General features: G+C 41.6%; 1 protein-coding gene across 36 annotated transcripts in view; it reads right to left on the reverse strand.

Moving 5' to 3' along the window:
- Anks1b (ankyrin repeat and sterile alpha motif domain containing 1B) overlaps positions 1-21,111 on the reverse strand; it is a 1,062,135-nt gene that overhangs the window by 61,415 nt on the left and 979,609 nt on the right. For 11 of the 36 annotated variants that reach the window (XM_045152346.1, XM_045152359.1, XM_045152358.1 and 8 more), the window contains 2 exons: positions 8,106-8,180; positions 4,607-4,681 (listed from right to left, as the gene is read on the reverse strand). The exons of 14 other annotated variants lie outside the window; for them this stretch is intronic. In XM_045152346.1, the coding sequence (XP_045008281.1) occupies positions 4,607-4,681; positions 8,106-8,180 (150 nt within the window). Of the gene's footprint in view, positions 1-4,606; positions 4,682-6,319; positions 6,377-8,105; positions 8,181-21,111 lie in introns of those variants that run through there. 11 more of the 36 variants (XM_045152350.1, XM_045152364.1, XM_045152352.1 and 8 more) reach the window with 4 other exon arrangements.

Raw genomic sequence — 21,111 nt, forward strand, 5'->3', positions numbered from 1 at the left:
GATAGGATTTGATCTTAAAAAAATACTAGTATCCACTTCAAAATAAAGGCTGTGTCGAATTCATCCATTTTGAAGCTGAGTGAATAACTTTCATAACAGCTTACAGCTCTGGAAACATCACAGCTGAGTTCTTAACTACTAGCTCATCCCAAATCTAGATAACTACCCTCTGATATCCCCCATAAAACTCCCCCCTTCAAGAAAGCAGCAACACAGCAAACAGGATTGTACATTCAAGTCACAGATGACACCGATAACGCAACAACAGAAGTCTGCACGCCACGCTGTGGAATGATACAAAAGGAGGATTTGGGTGATATCAAAAGATCCTTTGAACCAGTGTCCGCTGAGGTGGCAACTTAACCACGCCACAGGTCACAGATCTGCACATTTAGCCCCGCGATCGGGTAGCTGAGGTATACCTTGGCAGAACTTAACAGGCAGGTTTTAGAACAAGCCTGAAGAGACACGGCAGGAGCTGGAGGTATCAAGGGGCTGCAGTGAAAGGTCTGGGAACAGGGCTGGGGGGTGGGGGCAGGCATGTGTGCAGTGAGGCTGGGATATGGGCATGTTTCATAGGTGAGTGCATTAAGCATGCAAATCATATGCAAATACATTCTCTAATTGTTCCATTAGGCCACTCACTTTTATAATCAAATTTTAATGTGCATTCTATACACTTAAAGCAGGACTACAAGCCAAGTACTGATCCAAATATTTACATGATCTGCAGAAGTTGTAACAGCCATACTGGGAACAATAGGTCTCAGGATACAGCCCTCTGTTTAGAAACCACTGGGATCTCTTATTTGAGAACTAGTTGAAATGGCGCATCCATTTAGCTATTTAGACAGATCCATCTCCTGCTCTCCTATGACTCCATTTTATCCAAAAGTCACAAACCACCTGCTTTGAATCCAGTAATCTGATAAGACTTCCCCCAGAAGCATGGGGAAAGATAATTACACGAGACAAATATAATCCTTACTTTATTTTCTTTGTAGCCTTGAAATGTTGCTCCAGTCCAAATATTTTAAAATTCCCTACAGGGAATTGAATTGACCATTCTGGAAATAGAGTCTGTTTTGTCATACTTAGTACTATTTCCAGAAACTTATTTTCAGAAGAAAATATGTGCTTAGAATTGAATTTATCAGAAAATAAATTTCTTTTCTTTTTGGAAATTCATCAATTTCCTTTTTATTTCTCTCTTTTTAAAAATCTTAGGTCTATAAATATTTAGCACAATTAATATGTAGATGCTGTATTTTCCCCCCTTTGGAGACAACTTAATGGGAATGGAAGGACTCCACCTGTACTTCATATCAGACATGATGAAGGGCAGTAATGACCTTGGCCTTTGGCTATGATTCATCTTTGCTGGCTGACTGCCAGGAAAGACACAAGTGTTCAGAGAACAAGGGTACCTTCAGGCTCAATACTCTTAGAGGTAGAATTACAATGGAAATGAGCGATGGGAGAGCTGGTAGTTACTACATGTAGTGGTAAAAGAGACAGAAAAACAAATAAGGATTTTTTTTTTTGCCTCAAATATAAAATAATTTTCAACTGTGATGCCCAGGGGTAGCTCTTGACAGAGCTATGTATTCATGTCTACACAATATCTGTATTTTCCAAGGCAAAAAGTTTAAATCTAATCATTTCTTACTTTAAAATGCTTATTAAAAATTAATAAAAATCAAACTGAGCTAAGAAGTCTTTTGCCGCAAATAATGGCTTATAGTCAAAACTTTTCTTCAATAAGAAACACTTCAAACCCTAGAAAAAGATTTTGCAATAATATTTAATTAAAATAACAAAATGAAGTAGGAGAAGTTTGGTGCAAAACTTCAACACAGTTTAAATTATTATAAACACGGTGCTCTTTAGATGGCTTTAGGTAATTACAGAAGAGAAATAAACAAAAATGAGTTAAAAACCTTTAAGTAAATGCCTTCAGGCTCTTTCTTTAGAGTTTAAAATATTTAGAGAAAATCCTTTAGGTTAATGTATGTAAATGATTTAATATTCCAAGAATTTGATCATGGCTTAAAACTTTACTTATTTGGTACTTGTAATATTTTATTGATGCCTTAAGGTGTTTTCATTTTTTAAAATAAATACATGGAAGGGCATTGAACAAAAGGAGATGTGCATCATTACCTATCACTTCAAATTTAAATAAGCCTTCTAATATTAAGGAAGAACATAATTTGATATTAGAGTTTTAAGTGGAGAGTTGGTTCTGTCTAACAAGTATTTGCCAATTGCCAATTACAAGTTAATAGTCTGACTGATTCTGAAGAACTTATAATTGATTGGGCCACACTGAAAAGAACACAACCACATTTAACATGCTCTTACACTACTGGCTGAAAGAATATAAAATCACTAAGTGAATTTAGTTATTAAAAAACTCACAGAAGTCTACAGGTGGATTTTTACTGAATCACATATTTAAAAATGCAACTTTTGACCTATGAACTACTTCTAAAGGTACTAAATAGCTCCATGTTTTCAGTTCATGTGCAAAAGACATCTGAGGTAATTCTAAAACAGACTATATGTAGCTCTCTGCAAAAAGGGAAACCAAATGCTACATATTCTTAATGTTCTTAGAATATGAAGAAAACATACTTTTATTTTTTTCTAAGCAAAAAGGTTTTCTAAGGATATCAGTAAATAATTAAAGCCATGATTAAAGCTTAGCTTTCTTTTTGTTTTTGTTTATTGGAGGTAGGGTCTCAGCCTAACCCAAGATGATCTGAAACTCACTCTGTAGTCCAGATTGGCTTTGAACTCATAGTTCTCCTACCTCAGCCTCCCAAGTGCTGGAATTATAGGCATATATTACCATACCCAGCTTATAATTTGGTTTCCTACCATGTGGAAAGGTATGATATTTTCCAAGCCTTATACTACTCTTTTCAAAAAAAAAAAATTCAAAGTAAGACTTAATTGATTTTTTTTAAAAATAGAAACTTTAAAATCTTTTCTATTAGGAACAGTTCCTACCTACCTTCTTGTAAATTTAGATCTCAATATAAACAAACATTATTCTTTATGCCTTCAGAACACTTTTGAAAAACTAAAATGATTTTAAATGCCAATTATTGCTGTAAGGTTTTTCTTTAATTATTCTTTTTTGTTTGTTTGCTTTTCAAGGTAGGGTCTCACTCTAGCTCAGGATGACCTGGAATTCCTGGAATTCAGGTGGCCTCAAACTCATGGCAATCCTCCTACCTCTGCCTCCCGAGTGCTGGGATTAAAGGCGTGCGCCACCATGCCCGGCTTCTTTAATTATTCTGACAAACTGCAGAGATAGGCTACTTGTCTATACATAAGATATAAGTGAATACATTTACTCTCTGTAATTACTCAGGCTTTCCAGAATGCTATGTAGAATCTTATGTCTGTGAAAATACACACGTATTTGAATGTAAATGTAAGGGAAGATCTACAAACATTCAGGTACGTGTAACTCCCTGGTGCTGCACTGGCTTGTTGTTTGTCAAATGAAGAATGGTGGTTTGGACAAGTGCAGGTGCTTTGGTTGAATCTGTTCTATTGAGGAAGAGCAGAGATGGCCACTTCTGAACACATAAAGGCTGGCATTAGAATTTACATGTTCAGGAGGAATGGTTAGGTCACAGAGCATCAGTACCAGGCAATGTACAGACACCACAGTCCTCAAGAACCAAAAGCCCCATGCACAGGAGGACGATGTACCTGATGCTGCACCCCAAAAGAGGCTCTTCGCATGCCACCCCAAGAACTCTGTTCAGTGATTCTCAACCAAATGGCTCAACCTCTCAGACAGCAGGCTATCCAATGGGAAAAATTTCACTGGGTGTGAAAATAGTATTGTATTTTAAAATACCAAACTTAAAATCTACATTAATATATTCACTTTCCAAGCAAAAAGAATTTTTCTAAAGTATGTGATGGTGATATATGAATATTTGAATATTAAGAAGTTCAGAATAAAATAGGTCACAATTTCACACACATTCCAAAGATCAGTTCAACACTGTCACATGGTAAGAGGCTGAGAACCACCTTGTAGCTGTCAAAGCACCTCTCCCAGCTCCCCCCCCCATATGTGGATCAAATAACACAGAATCTCATGCAAATAATAGTCAAGTATTTCTCACAAGTAAAACACATGAATCTTTGAGAATCATTGGACACAAAGGGTGGAATAGCCCATGGACATGGGGAAGTACAAAATGAGGAAGAATAACACTGATATATATATCAGTAATATATATATAGAAACATACATATATATATCAATTTACCCTTTTTCTTTTTCCTGTAAAAGCAAGTTAACACAGACACCCAGGATGAAAGCCAAAACTCACGTGGGACAGATCTGAACTGTAGACTTCAAAACCAAGTATGTTTCTCCTTTCAGGACAATGTTCAAACATCAGGTAGTCACAAGGCACAGTAAATGAAGTATAAAAGACATGGAATCTGAGGAGTCACTAGACATTACACATTTTCTGCATTACCAGGACAAAGTGCCTCTGGCTGGTGACAACATTGCAACACACCACAGAGTGCAAGTTCAGGAAGAGAAAATAACTGTTTGTAACCTTACATTATGAACCTGATGGAGCGCTGAGAAAGGAAATCCTGCGTTCTGATTCGTCCATATTTCACAGACAGACGACTGCTGATATAAACAGAAAACTATCTCATCTTGTCAATATTTAAAACATGACAGCTACCAAGGTACATCCAGGAAGAGAAGGAGGAAAACGGTAACATACAAGAATCACAGTTTTTCAAAACTAAATAAAAACAGCAAAAAGTTTCAAAGAATGTTTTAGGATATCCAATGTTTAAATTGATTTCCAAGTCATTCTTTTTTTTGCTGAAAAATTATTTTGCATTGGCTAGGGGAGGGGAAACATTTATGTTAGTTTTATATCAAGGGTGATTACCAATAAATTCACACCTTCAAAAAGTTATTTTTACATTTGCCAAAAATGAAAGGCAATATATTCCTTCTTCATATCATCACTTTCAGAGGATAAGTATTTTCATTGAATTCAATGAAGATGGGCGTGAAATCATTAAAACAGGTCAAACACCTTAATTTTCAATGACCAAGCACATACAATAAATGATGACTCTGCTTTCTCAAGGGCAGAACTCTGTAGTTAACAAGGTTGTCATGGTGCCATGTAGTAGTGGGTGTGGTAGAGGTGGCAGGATGGAGCCTGAGAGACCCAGGGTCAGGGAGGCTCCATTCTACTATTCCAGAAGAAACTTCTGGTAGCAGCATTTGAATGCAATGAATCAGCACCTTCATTGGACTCTCCACCACACTACTACTAACTTAAAGTGATGGGTGTGCTCAGAACCAAAGGCCAAACTAACCCACATCCCTTTCTGGGTGCGACCACAGACAAGAGCTGTGGCTCTTGGCTTGACCTTCCCAGACTCCTTTTTCTGAATATCACCATTCCAAAAGATCCAGTGGCAAGGTGAGGTGGCCCATGCCTGTAACCCCAGCATTTGGGAGGCAGAGGCAGGAAGATTGCTATAAACTGAAGGCCAACCTAGGCTACAATAAGGAGTTCCAGGCCAATGTTGGCTACAGAGTGAAACTTTGCTTCAAAAAACCTACACAAAACCAAAAACAACAGCAGAAACCCAAACAAACAAACAAACAAACAAAAAAAACCCCAAAACAACAAAACAAAACAAAACGAAATGAAACAAAACAACCGCCCTCCAAGCACTGTGAAGTTGATTAACGGAAAATGGCAGAGTCCCTACACTTACTCAGCAAGCGCTACGAGTGTTCCAAGAATTCCCAGCGGACCGAACACAGACCGTTACAGGAGGGAGATTATGTGCACCCCACATCGTGAATTAGAGACTCGGTAAAGAAGGGTATAAGCAGTAAATAGACTGCGGACAAGTAGGCTTGGCCCCTGGTTAGACGTTTCCCCCTCTGCCACCTTCCCAGGAGCACTCACCAGAAGTTCAGCATCGCTCTCCAGGAGGACAGCTTCTCCACTCACACCCGCACCTTAGCTCTGCAGCCCTGTGCTGTCTGACACTGGCAGCAGCCTGACCCTCTAGGAGGAGCTTGATCCCAGGCTCTGGCTGCTCCCCACTTACCAGCTCTGCTGTTCTTGGTGTCCTTTCTAAACCCCATGCCATTTTCTCCTCGGGGGGGGGGGGGTGGGGCGGGGTGGGGAGTTTTCCTCCTCCTCCCTTTCAAACATCCCTTCTCTAGCAAGTCGAGTCTTGGGACTATTAATCCCACCTGCTCTGTCTCTGATAGTTGTCATCTCACCATAAATGCACAGCTGTCCCTCAGTATCAGTGGGGGATTCATTCCAGGACTCCTTGCTGATACCAAAATCTGCAATGCTTCAGTATCTTATATATATAAAAACAAAACAAAACAAAAACGGGGAAGTATTTGCTGTAACCTACACACATCTTCCTGTATACTTTAAATTCTCTTCATTGGCCTATAATACCTAGCACAGTACATAGTGTTATACTGCATCACGTAGGGAAGAATGACAAAACAGTGTGGATGAGTTCAGAACAGATGCATTTGTTTTTCAAATATCATGAATCTGTAATTAGTTGAAACTGCAGATATAAAACACGAGGCCATGGTGGGCCACTTCCACCAATTGTAGGCTTAGTTGGGTAACCACCTGTACTGGCTCCAAGCGTATTGGTCTGATACCTTTGATCCTTTCAACTCTCTCACCCACATCCCTGAGCAAATTTTTTCACAGTGAGTCCTGGCTTCTACCACAGACACACACTTCTAGTGCCTGTGCTAACACACACGCCACCTGTCATCTGACAGATGAAGACCTCTACATTAAAAAAGATCAAATGGGGCTGGAGAGATGGCTTAGCGGTTAAGCGCTTGCCTGTGAAGCCTAAGGACCCCGGTTAGAGGCTCGATTCCCCAGGACCGACGTTAGCCAGATGCACAAGGGGGCGCACGCATCTGGAGTTCGTTTGCAGTGGCTGGAAGCCCTGGCGCGCCCATTCTCTCTATTTCTCTCTATCTGCCTTTTTCGCTGTCTGTTGCTGTCATAAAAAAAAAAAAAAAAAAAAAGGTCAAATGGCTTGCTGAGGGCACACGGGCGTGGCTTCTGGGTGACTAGGAAGTAGTGCACCTTGGTAAGAACTTCAGGAAGCAGAGAGAAGCTGCTATGACAGGTCGCTTGTGTTTCTAAGCCCCAAACAAGTGTAAGCAAATGTAGCCACACATACCCAAACACCTAAAAGTTTCATTGCTGCCCGGACTGTATTCCTAAAGGAACAGGCCCCATCTGTCTTTCCACTCTGGCGGGCACCAGGCTACTTAATATTTTGGGCAGACTGCGTAGCCTCCTGGTCACTTTGAGTCACAAAGAATCCATTTTGTAAAAATCCCCTATCTGGGACCGAACTCTAACTCTCTCCTTCCTCATGTAAGACACTCATTCTGTTCTCCCCCAGGAGAGGCGGGAGAGGCGGCATGGTCTTTGTTGGGCGATTCCTGTCCTGGGCTCTACTCCCTTCCTGGGTTGAGTTGGGAGGAAGACATGGGAGAAGGATATGGTTTTTTTCTTGTCTTACTTTGGTTGAGTCCTCTTCGACAGCGTCATAATGCCCAGCAAATACTACTGTGGCATGCAAGGGAGGGGTTCCGCCACCCTTGGCTTCCACTGCACACCCACACGATCCACATGACACGTGCACAACTGTCACACAGAACATTAGAAGGCAGGCTGTCTTACCGTGGCCCTCTGCCTGCGCCAGACATGTCTGCCTCCCTCCTTATATTGGGTAGGCGCTGCATGCATCTGCCTCCCAGGTCTAACCACAGAAAGAGATGCCGGTTTCCCCTCCTGGCCAGCACCCCCAATCCAGATGCACCTTTCCCCTGGGTCCCTTCTCACCGCTAGGCTGGGAGAGAGTAGGGCCATATAGCCCTCTCTTTCCCATGGGAAGGGAGGAAAGGTCTCAGCCCCTTTCCCTGGAGACTCATTTCTCTGCCCTTCCCCAGCACCACCTGATGCTCTGGGCCTGAGGACATGGGCTAACCGTGGCAGGGCAGGACTCACCGACTCTCGGGAAACCGTGAACAGGTCAGGCTCTGTGTCAGCAGCTTTCTCTGTGCAGTGTGCGGTACTGAGTGCCTGTAGGACAATGCCCACTTAGCGTGCTGTGGCACGAAGGTATCTTCCAACAGTCACCTTACCGGAGTTAAGGGCACAGAGGATCCAGCGCCATACTTGTTTCATTTTACAAACTTCATTACCTCAGTGAAGGAGAAAAGCCTTGCCTCTAGTCATACACACCTAAGAGCACAATAGCCATTCTTCAGCTATAAGCTGTATCTTAAATACAGAAAGAGCAAAACCTTTATACCTCCTAATCACTGTGTGAGTCAGTATAAATGGCAAAAGTCAGATTCTAAAACAGAATTAAGAACTTAACATAAAGGTAATCAATTAACTTTCTTAGTTAAGAAGACTTTTTTTTTTCTATATGTGTATGTATGTATATATGCACGTGGAGCCCAGAGGTCAATGCTGGCATTACAGGCATATGCTTCTATGCCAGGCTTTTATATAGCTTTGGGGGATATGCTTATACAGCAAGCACCTTACCTGTGGAGCCATTGCCCTAGCTCTATTTTTTGTTTTGTTTGATGTAGAGTCTCGCTCGAGCCCAGGCTGACCTGAAATTCACTATATAGTCTCAAGCTGGCCTCAAACTCACAGCAATCTTCCTACCTCAGCCTCCTGAGTGCTGGGATTAAAGGTGTGTGGCATCATGCCCCTCTAGCTCCAGTAATTTTGTAAGTAGATATATTCCAGATACCCTAGTCATTTTTTTGACAGTAACTGGTTTACCAGGTCTCCGGAGCAGTCAGTTCAGGTGGGTAAGCTTTAACTCCTAATCAGAAATGGCCCTTCTCTTAGACACAGGACTATGAGGCTAAATGCCAGACAGTTTCCATTGCAGAGACATTCCCTTTATGAATAAACCATTGTAGAATCCAACATGTGCTGGGGCTTGAAAAGGAGAAAGAAAATAGAATGCCAGTGATAAAACTTCACTGGGGGTGGGGTCCAAAATTTGGAAAGGCAATGATTCATAGCTAAGTCTTCTTTTTATTTACTAGAAAGAGGGAGAGAGACAATGGGCACACCAGGGTCTCCAGCCACTGCAAATGAACTCCAGACAAATCCTGGGTCCTTAGACTTTGCAGGCGAGTATCTTAACCACTAAGCCATCACTCCAGCCCGATATAGCTAAGTCTTAATTAAGCACTAGAATATCTTCATCTTCAAAGAGGCATAGATCTTGACTTACTTGTTTCATCAGGTGGTCACATTAAGCATGAGGACAGAGGGAAGTTTTTTTTTTTTTTTTTTCACAGTTAGATTTCTAGGGCCTGGAACACAGAAACCCCCAAACATTGACTGCATGATGAGCAGAGCCCAGTGGTCCATTTGAGAGTCCTGGGTAACTAATAGTCAAGCCACCTAGAAATAGCCACCATTGTTATGTGTTAACATTTGTAATTGGTCAACCTTCATTGTTGCCCCTTATGCCTATAGAACAACATGTCGCAGCACCAGACATGTACCTTTGGAAAGATGCGCCAGAGATTAACCTTACAGATCTTGTTAGGATAGCCCTCACTTTTCCTGATAAAGGCTGGCAAGTGGCAGCCAACTTTGCTGAAGAGAGAAAGAACATTTGTCATTGCACCTCCATGTCACAGGGCTGCTTGCACAAAGCATGGAGACAATTCTGCAAGAGAATGCTAATCATCCCTTGGCAATTTCGTCCACTTATAGGTATTCTCTCAGTCTCCTCTTCCACATACCCTGCCAAGGCTAATTTAGTTCACCAGCTTACCTGACCTGGAATGATTATGAAATCCAAAATATGGGGGTTAACAAAGATATTCAATGCTTACTTCTCTGATGATGCAGTTGACATCCATTAGAGGGTGTATCACATTCTCTTTAGTTCGGAACTATCCCTTGACTCTGGAATATTTTCTTGTTGTTTTGCTTGTGTGTACATGTGCATACAATGTATGGTGTATGCAAGTGTATGTGCCCTTGATGCATCCCATGTGGTGGGGTTGGGGAGGGGATGCCTATGGCATCCAGAGCAAAATGTCAGGTGTCCCACTCCATCACCCTTTCACCCATTCTCCGTCTCTCTTCCTCTCTTCCTCCCTCTCTCTTTTTGAGGTGGGGTCTCACTCCAGCCCAGGCTAACCTAGAACTCATTATATAGCTCCAGGCTGGCCTCAAACTCATGGTGATCTTTCTATCTCAGCCTCCTGAGTGCTGAGATTACAGGTGTGCACCACCATGCCCAGACCATTCTCATTTTCAATGGGAGTCTCTTACTGATACCAGAGCTTGCTGTTTTTCATGAGCCTGATCCCCTGGTCTCTGCTCCCCTTTGTGGGACTGGGGCATGTGTGGTCATGTTCAGCTATTAATATGGGTTTTGAAGATTCAAACGTGGGTGATTTCAGGCCCCTCTCAGGCCACAAGGATGCTTGTGCACGAAGCACACTTAATCTCCGAGCCATCTCTCCAGCCCTGGAATGTTTTCTAAAAATACCATGTACATCTCATGCTTGCCATCATTTTGTACCTTGGGTTACCATGACATCAGTTCAGAAAATACAAGAATAAATCCAGTCAAAATAAAAATTATATTACCAATCTCCAAAGTTTTCTTCTTAGAGAGTCTTGTTTTGTACTTAATTGGTAGCAATCCAATCTAGTAGTTCATGGCAAATTATCTTTCCATTTCCTAGTTTTCTATCCGTACTGGAATATTCTCAAAAAATGCACATCATCATCTACTAAAGAGAGCAAACAAATCGCTTGCCTCTTCCAGCATCTTTCTCATTTTTCTGGTCTCTTGTTCTTTAAGCAAAACTTCCTAATCAGTGTCTCCACGGTCCACACTTTCTCCTTTCCTGTCTCTACCTGAGGTCATTCTATGAAAATGGAAAGGACTTTTCATTTTCCTGACCTACTTGACATACTTCATCACCTTTCTTCACTTCTTAGTCCATTCCCAGAGCATCAGAAACCTGCCGTGTCCTTTTTGGCTTTAGCAGATGGCCTCTCCTGGTTCTAACTTCCAAGTTCATGTATCTCCAATCCAGTCCTCTTCCCCAAGCTCCAAATTGGATGTCCAGTTTATTTGACATTTCTACTTTGACACTTTATGGGGCATCTCACCCTGAAATGCCCCAAACCAATCTCTTGATTTCCTTACCTTCCCTAACATCATTCCTTTCAAGCCAAGGGCAGCTCTGGCTTCCAGCTGCTCAGCCTTTTTCTCACATTTCACATTCTGTCCAGAATCCAATCCTACTGTACCTACTTACCCACCTATCACTACCCGGGCTAAGCCCTCCTTCTCACTTGGATTATCCCATCTGCTTTCTAACTGGGCTCATTACTTCCATTCTTGCACTCTGAAGTATGCATTTTCAATATAAAAGCCAACGTGAAAAATTTCAAATAAGAGTCAGACCATGCCACTCAACTCCCGTTATGTGAAAAGAAAACTCAAAGTCCTCATGGTGGCTTGCAGTGTTCTCTGTCGTATGTTCTCACACTGTCATGCCTCTCTCCTTTATTGGCCCACAGTTCACTCGGCTTGACAGCCGCATGCAGGACTTGCTTTAAAGTGTCTGTTTTTGTGCTTCCATCTGCTAGAGATGCTCTTTTTCCAGACAGGGCAGAGCCTGCTCCCTCATGCCTTGCTGTCTACCCCAGTAACCTTGGCTAGTAGAAGCCTTCTCTGAGCAGTCCAGCATCTTAGATCCAAATCATGGTCCTGCTTTCCACACTGTTGAGGGACTGTTCTTCCAAGCAGAAGTTTAAGGTCTGGGAAAATTTTAGAGCATGAGAACCTCTTTCCCTGGCCACAGTGACATTAATAAAAACATAGTCATGGGTCACCTGTGCCATGCAAGGCATGGTTAGCATGGGTCAATGAGTGGAGATCAGCCTTGCTTTCAATCAGTGTTGATATAAGGGGAATTGACTACAGGCACACTTCTTTCTCGTCTGTCAGAGGGATAGTCACCTGGAGTGGAGAGTCTGATGGTGGCTCTCCAAACGGAGCAGGTTGTTGACAGCTCCATCTATCCAGCCACACCAATTAGGCTCTGGAAACCTTCCGGGAGTCTGTTGATGTGTTGTAGCTAGTTTAATAAGGAAACTTCTATGAATATAGCCCTCCAGTCAGCTTCTATCACAGATGAAATTTTCTGCCTTATTCTAGTCTTGAAAAATAAAATGACATTTCTTCTGTTTCTCTGTTGTTTGTCATAATACTTTCACACTTCAGGGTGTTCAGAGATTGACCACAAAGAATTCCACAAGAAATATGAAAGGTTCAGAGTGAAAGCTAAAGGAATAATGAAGTCCATTTCTTCTCTTGGATGACAGCACTTCTAAAGTAAAACAAAAACAAACTGGGAAAGTGAACAAACAGCTTCAAAGGCAGCCAGCCAGGGAGGGTCGCCCCACTAGAGGAAGCCTCAGCTTTAGCCAGCCAACTCAGCGGCTCCTCCAGCGCAGGCTCCATGAGCTGTGTCAGATGACAGAGTCGAGCAGGCCCAGTGCAGCCAAGCCTCAGATGCAGACTTCCCTCCAGCAACCACGGCCTTGTAGCAATTTCTTGGCAGACACTACCTTGACCCTGCCTGGAGACCAGAACCTGAGTTCCCATTACCTGGAGGTTGCAGACCAGCCTCAGATCACTTCCTCTGCCCCTCTGCTGTACACAGAAGCCCGATACTCCTCTCCCCTCATGTGAGCTCTGAGATAAGCACTGTGTGATCTAGCTTCTTCTCAATTCCTCAAGCTCAGCGTTGGCTTCTACTCACTTCCAGTTTTAAAGAGGGACGTGAGTGTACTGCCGACCCCCGGCGTAGAAGGTTGCAGATGAGCGAGTTTCTCTGCAGGGAATACTAGACTCAAGGAAACAACTCTTCTTGTCCCTCCCTGGCCTTTATGAGAACCTGTGCTTTCAAAACTCGAGGATCCTGGGGGAAGATTCTTCGACAGTCTGGTAATACCTACAGGAAGGGAGAAGCCAGGCCATTGCTTCCCTAACACATGCATGCATATTGCCGGTGTCACCACGGACAACTTTTCAAGTTGGGGGGTGAAGCAAGCAGTATGTTCGGTCCCATCATAAAGCCACTGAAACGATATGCATTCTGATCCTGCTGGCTCTAGTCCCTCTACACTCCTCTCCATTCCCTTCTCCTTCTCTCCTCTTCCTTATTGACTCCAATTCTTGTTCTGATAGCACATAAAATAAACCTTTCAAGTGCCAAAGCAGGAGAGAACTATAAGCATATGGTATTCCTGTTACCCATTTCTAGAGAAATCTATAACCTACATTTCTCAATATGACACTTGTAGCCCTCAGTGGCATTACACGATTATTGATGAAGTCTCTGCAGGAAAAAGAGCCAAAAGGAACAACAGAGAGCTGTCTGCACACTCCAGATCTTGCCGTACGGCTTTCGAGGTGTGCAGTTCTCTGTGAGCTGCAGGGAATTCAAGACGACCGGGATCACGGCGTGTGTAGCAATGGGGCCACTGTACTTGCTCTAACTCAAAGTTTGATGCCATCACTACTGACACAAACAAGGCCAGTAAAGAGCATAAATATCAATAACTTGTTTAGAAAAGCAGCAATCAGTTTTCTCATAACACGAATTGCTGAAAAGAAAGTAAATTTTTTCAAAGTAATAGTTTCTGCATATACCACCTCTCTAAAATATACATTATGTTTCTTTCTTCCAAACCAAGGCTGTCATTTTCCTTACTTCAACTCATTTATGAACTACACGTTCAACACTTGTCTCTTGCTTCTGGTTAAAAAGAGGTGTATTGGGCAAAGCTATTCATTCAGTAGTGTTTTCTGAAATCCAGCTGTTTCCTCATTCTATCCTTATGGAAAAGATGGAAAACCAAGCAATCATCTTGCATGATGCCAACCCAAGTGGTCTCCTATAGAAAGTTATGATTTCCCTTCAGTTGTACTATGTTGAGCTTTACTTAACACACTGGAGAACAACCTGAGAGACAGGCTTCTCGAGGAAACTTTTAAAACTTATTACAGTTCACGTTAAGTATCATTGATATAATGAGTGATGATGAAGTCCTACAAAGGAGGCTCATGGTCTAGGATTACTGGTGTACAGCTTGATAAACTGTCTCCTTGAGAGGAATAATGTCAGCATAAAATCTAGCACTGCTGTGGGCTGAGAGGGAGGCATGATTCATGGCTATTGCTAAAGGCTGGGAAGCTTTCAAAAAAGAAAAGCTCATGTTATATGCTAATGTTACTCAGCATGAACACAGACCAAGTAGGCGTGACCAGAGGTGGGGAACCAGGCTGATGTGTACCTCACAACCTGCTTGCCAACAGGATAGTGGCAAGGAACTAGACAGGTTTGATATGGGGGTGGGATTAACTTTTCTTTAAAGAACTATTGTTGTTTTAAATATTTATTTACCAGAGAGAGAGAAAAAGATGCAGGTAAATGATAGATAAATGTGTGTGTATGAGGGAGAGGGTGTGTGTGTGTGTGTGTGTGTGTGTGTGTGTGTGTGTGTGTGAGAGAGAGAGAGAGAGAGAGACAGAGACAGAGACAGAGAGACAGAGAGAGACAGACAGAGAGAGACAGAGAGAGAATGGGTGTGCCAGGGCCTCAAGACACTGCAAATGAACTCCAGAAGCATGTGCTCCCTTGTGCATCTGGCTTTACATGGCTACTGGGGAATTGAACCTGGGTTCTTACACTTTGCAGGCAAGCACCTTAGACACTGAGAAATCTATTTAGCCCAAGAACTATTCTTTTTTTCAATAATCTTTTGTTTATTTTTATTTATTTATTTGAGAATGACCGAGAGAGAGAGAGAAGCAGAGAGACAGAGAGACAGATAGAGAGAGAGAATGGGCACGCCAGGGCCTCCAGCTACTGCAAACGAACTCCAGATGTGTGCGCCCCCTTATGCATCTGGCTAACGGGGTTCCTGGGGAATCGAGCCTCGAAACAGGGTCCTGAAGCTTCACAGGCAAGCACTTAGCTGCTAAGCCATCTCTCCAGCCCTTCTGTTTTAAATTAAAGAAATTTACCTATTTATGTGTGTATGCGTGTATGTACAGACATGCACATGGAAGTCAGCAGAGTTGTCTGTCTGTGCTCCATCATCTTTGACACAGTCTCTTGCCACTGTCAATGAGTCCAGCCACAAGTGGCATTATGTGGGTGCTGGGGAATTGAACCTCTGGCCAGCAGGCTTTGCCAACAAGCACCTTTAACTGCCGAGCTATCTCCCCAGCCCCATAAGGAACTCTTCTCAGCCAGAAGGAACGGATTTGTTCTTTGTGGTTTCAGAAGATTATAGTAATCCTGTGGGGGTTTTAGGAAGGCTTATTTCAATTCAGTTGCAGGCATATTGATTAGAACATTTTCCAAAGATAGGGCTGCCTTACAAAGAGGGAGCCAGCGTTCACTGATAGATTTTAGCAGAAACTTATGGCTGCCATTGAGGATGATTCAGAAAGGTGCTAACATCAATTCAGGGACAGGACTTTGTGCATTTTCTGGCCTCTTCCTACCCTAAAATTTTCTACTTTGACAGAAGTATGTAAGAATCTTCTTAGCCATTTTGGCTGAGAAATATAAAGAAATGCAGGTTACTGCAAACTTTGTGATTCTACCTACAAACAGCATTAAAAGAGAAACCTAAACATATGGAGAACAGAGGCCAGATTATTTCTCTGTGGTTTACAGGAAGGAATTGTTTGCTATGACTGACTTTTAAAGAATGAGATGCTAGATGTTACATGTAGAAGCTTTTTTTCCCCCCAAATATAGTATCTGTCCATGTAGCTATAGAGTTCAGTTCTCTGATACCTTTATATTCACATGAGCTATTGGAAGATATTAGAAAAAAATTTAAAAGATTCAAAACATTGCATTAGAATTAACTGGGGTTTTAGAACTTCTAGAGTGTGTAATGTCTGATGGTTTCCAGTCTGTAGAGACTGTGGCACTCTTTAATACAGTGGTTCAAGTGCAGGTTGACAAGCTAGAATGCCTGGGTTTGAATCTTGACCTCAAATCCTGTGACCTTGCCTTGGTCAAGCCACACAGACTCTCCACTTTACTCTTCTTCACTTTACTCATCACAAAGTTATTTTACTGGGTGCTGGGTCTGGAATGATGAGCCACCAGGGGAATATAGGCAGGTGACGTGCTATTGTCCCATGTAGTTTATTTGTGACCATCTCAGTTTTTGCTTAATTTGATGTATCCTAGATCCCTGTGGTTTTATGGTTTCCATAACCTTATGAAGAATAATTTGGTCAAGAGATATTTACAGGGTACTTAATACAGAGGGATAGAAGAATGGCTAAGAAGTTGTTAGGCCTTGCCTATTGTAGGCCAATATATGTTATAACAGAAGAGAATGCAAAGCGTGTGTGTTTTGTGGTGCTGGAGATGAAAACCAGTGGTCACAACATGGTATGTAAGCACTCCACCATTCAGGTACATCCCCAGGCTCACAGATATTTTATAAATGAAATAATATTCTACATTTTGAAATGTCCTGATCCATAAAGATACCTGACATGTCAAAAAATATTTAAGTATGGATATGAGCCATATATCTTTTCCCAAAAAGCCCTTATTATGTGGATAAGAACTTCTTGGACAGTTTTTGCACTCATAAGGACTAGCATTTCCACATTATAACAGATATTACCTGGGAAAATAGAAATCATTTTGTAAAACAACCATATTCTATTGCTGATGAAAAGCATAATGAAGAAAATTAGAAATTATCTCCAAGTAATAACAACTATAATTTCTAAAGACATATAAACATATAGCTTCAGTTTCTAAAATGCTTTGACAAGTGCTACTTTCTTTGTGCCTCACAATAATGATGTGAGGTGGGACACTCACTGCACTAGGAAGAGAGAGTTAAGGTTGGGAGTAGCTGAGAGGTTTCTTTAAGGTTACAGAGGCAGACCTTAAAAAATTTTATTTATTTATTTATCAGGGATATAGAGAGGAGAGAGAGAGAGAGAGAGAGAGAGAGAGAGAGAGAGAGAGAGAGAGAGAAGAAGAAGAAGAAGAAGAAGAAGAAGAAGAAGAAGAAGAAGAAGAAGAAGAAGGAGGGAGGGAGGGAAAGGGAGAGGGAGATAGTGAGTGCACCAGGGCCTCTAGCTACTGCAAACAAAACTCCAGATGCATGCACCACCACGTGCATCTGGCTTATGTGTATTCTGGGGAATCAAACCTGGGTCCTTAGGCTTCACATGCAAGCACCTTAACTGCTCAGTCATCTCTCCAGCCTCAGAAGTGGGATTCTTAAGCCTGATTTCATGACTTCAAATCTGGCATTCTAAAAGGCTCATCAAATTAGGTATGAAAAAAATGAAATCAATACTCATGCAATAAAGCAACTTTCTATCAGACATTATTAAAATTGGAAAAATCAAGTGAGTTTATTCAGTCGCCCACTATTTCTATTTTTATCTGCCTAGAAACAAGTCCTACTTCTGGTAGCAGCAATTTTACTGCCCATAAGAAGAGCTTCCTCCCTAGCACATCATGTATACATGCATGTGTGCATGCATGCAAACACACCCCCACACACATCTTTGTGATTAGCTCAGGGATGGACAATTGAGCAAAATCAGGCCAATTTGAACTGACAGGACTCAATGCCACACATTTTAGGAGATGTCTTTGAAGGATAAGCTCTCTTTCAAATAGGTTCAGACTTGAAGAACTGGACTTGAAGTTCCCCACATGTAGAGAAAGCCTAACAGGGAAAAGAGCCAACCCAGAGGAACACAAAGCTGAGCCATGGAGAGCCGCAGAGCAAAGCAGTGTGGGGGCACCTGGCTCCAAGACCACCTTGACTTTGCAGCCAAGTGACTCCATACATGCCCCTTCTGCTTAAGCCATCTCACGGTGGATTTTCGTTACATGCCTTCAAAAGAGTCCTTTTTGACATATTACGTTAGTCATATATCAACAAAATTAACTTACAGAGATGAGCACAATCAGCCTGGTTTCCTCTAGACATTAAAAACCCTTTATTTTTATCACTGGAGAAAGAAAAGGGAGAGGGAGAGAAGGATAAGAGAATTCATCTATCCTTTAAAATTTAGCAAGGTCAGATTTTAACAGCCAAAACTCTGACCTGTGGACTCAAGCACTGGACTGAATATAATGAGAAACATTCCAAAAATTTAACAAGTGGAAAAATAGCCTGGTGTGCCTCTTTGAGAACCAGTGGCTTGATGTCAGCAAGCCCAAGGCACTATTAAAACCACAAGGTCAGTTCCACTGAAACACACTTTTCATACATTGTCCTATTTCTTTATCCAGTTGAAAATAGAATCTTTTCGAATGATTAAAAAAAAAAAACAAAAAACACCTTATGGTATTGCTTTAATTGGCAACAATCCTACTGGTTAAGCACCAGAATGTGGAGAGAGGGTGGAGACATCAGAGCTTCTCTAGCAGAAAGATGAGGTGTTTGGGTCTGACCAGGGTCTGTCAGGACAAACTTCCTTGGCTTCCTTGATGGACTTGACAGAGAACAAAATAATCCAGATGTGTAAGATGAGTATCAAAACCTACAAGGAATACATCTGGGGGAGTCTCCATTGGCTTCTGATTATTTTAAGACAGATGTTACATAATACACAAGACACTAATCATACTGACATTTCTAACCTCAAAGTTGTCACCACTAAAGTAGGGCATATTTTGAACAGAGGCAATTAAGTGACTACATTAATAAACCAGGTACACAGTAGTTCAGGTTAAAATGCTAAAGCATGAAAGCAAGGATTTTCACTTTTTCTTGGTGTGTGTGATGCCTATGGGAATAGGTAGCTGTTAGTCTGGAGTGCTTGGCTTGAAACAGGGCATAGGAAGCACTGATGTCTTAAATGATCTCTGAAGCCAAGGTGTCAGTTTATCATCTTGACAAGCTGTCAAGCTGGAAACTTCTGATGGAAGAGCTTACTGAGTTTATTCTTAACAGTCTTTTTTGGGTTATATATTATCTGCCTGTGCTCATATATTAGGAGTTGCTCTTTAGACCTTCATGAAGAAAATTTTGACAACATGGATAGGCTGAGTCTTTGGAAGGACTATGTGATGAAAATCTAAATTAAAAGGAGTTACTAATTTATGAACATTAAAAATACCTGATGTAATACAGTAATAAGAAATCTTGTTCCTTCCAACATTGTTGTTATTTTCTGAAGGTTTGCTCTGTAAGTTCCTATAATGCCAAAATGATAGCAGAATTTTCAAGCAAAACAGGTCTTCTTTCTCAGGAGCAATAGAATAGGATCAACTATAAGTTTTCTGTTTTCCCAGAGAGGGCTACATGTTTGTCTCATGGTTTCTAGGATATCTATACTTCTCTAGATAAAAATTTTACATTTCACATATTAAAAAAACATTAGAAATTTAAAAAAACAAGTCTTCTCCTCAGTCTCACTTAATGTTTTATGTAATATTACAATAACAATATGTTGCTATCATAGAATACCTATCATAGAATACCCTTGCTCACATACTTTTGTAGTTTGAATTAGCAGAGAAGGAGTCTGTCTCTCCTCTTGCTTTATGATTATTGCATGCAGATCCCTCTGCACAATGATATGCTCCTCTGTATGCTTTTCATTCATGCAATTAAAATAACAATGAAGGATATCTCACTTCTATTCTCAATATACACTCAAGGAATGGACAACACTGGAACAAAGAGATAGCCTTTGCCGAATGCTGCAAGGAGTTAAGTGAAGCTCAAATATACTCCATGACATGGTTCAGGTTGCACAGCCAGAAAGAAATCAACTCAGAACTGCAATTAAAGAAACCACCAAGGAAACAGTTTCTACTATTTGGAGAAACATTCCAGTCAAGACTTGTTCTGTGTACTGAGTAAATTCCACACCTATGCACAAGGCTTTGTGAGGAAGGAAAGCATCTCTCCTAGGAGGATCAACAAATGACCCTGATGATTTTACATTTAATGGACTTCCTGGTAGCAACCATGGGCTGATTCATTAAGTTTCCATTAAGCTATTAGTGATTTTTCTCTTTTGCTCACTGTGCCTTTGGGGGTTTGAATGAAATGTCCCCCATAGGTTCATGCATTTTCAATACTTGGTCCCCAGCTGGTGGCAATTTAGGAGAGTTGTGGGCCTTTGAGAAGTGAAGCCTTGCTGAAGGAGGTATGCTGCTGGAGTTTGGCTTTAGGGTAATGTAGCTCAATTCTAAGCCCAGTACTTAGACTACTGCCTTCATGCTGCTGTGCAGATGTGATGCCTGCCTGGCTGTCTGCTCCTGCCATGCTTTCCCACTGTCATAAAGCTTCCTCTTGAGACTGTGAGCTGAAATAAACCTTTTCCTTCCATAAGTTGCTTTTGGCTGGGTGTTGTTATAGCAATGGGAAGGTAACTGACACAGTGCCTATTAAAATACATGGAAAATTTGCTACTGCTTGAACTGCTATAGAAACACTGGGTAGCATTTTAATACAGGAGGAGCCCATGGGGACCGAGGAGGCATAAAGGACCAAGGCTGTGCAGCTAGGCAGTAGAAAGCTTGCCACTTACCAGGAGTGAGGCAAAGCACTCCCCACCTTGGCTTCTCCACAGGTAGATGGCCTGATGTGGAATCCCAGGCATGTAACTGGCCATACCAGGGCTTACACAGGGCTATTTCTCTTTCCCTTTCTTTAGTCATATCAAGACTGAGGATCTATGGAGCTAATATATGTAAAGTGTTTTCAAATAAGGAGGTAATTGATCTAGTCATACTTATTAAGTAATTCTGCGTAGATCAAGAAGTATTAGATTTTCAACTGAATTGACTTTTAATGATTTAGAAACAATTTAGAAAAAGCCTCAGAGTGTCTAACACAATGCTTCTGGCAATATTGTGGGGCTTGGTTTTGTTTTTATTTCAATGACAGCATTCAAAAGACCAGGATT

This window comes from Jaculus jaculus, chromosome 6 (genome assembly GCF_020740685.1).
Source record: "Jaculus jaculus isolate mJacJac1 chromosome 6, mJacJac1.mat.Y.cur, whole genome shotgun sequence".
NCBI lineage: Eukaryota > Metazoa > Chordata > Mammalia > Rodentia > Dipodidae > Jaculus > Jaculus jaculus.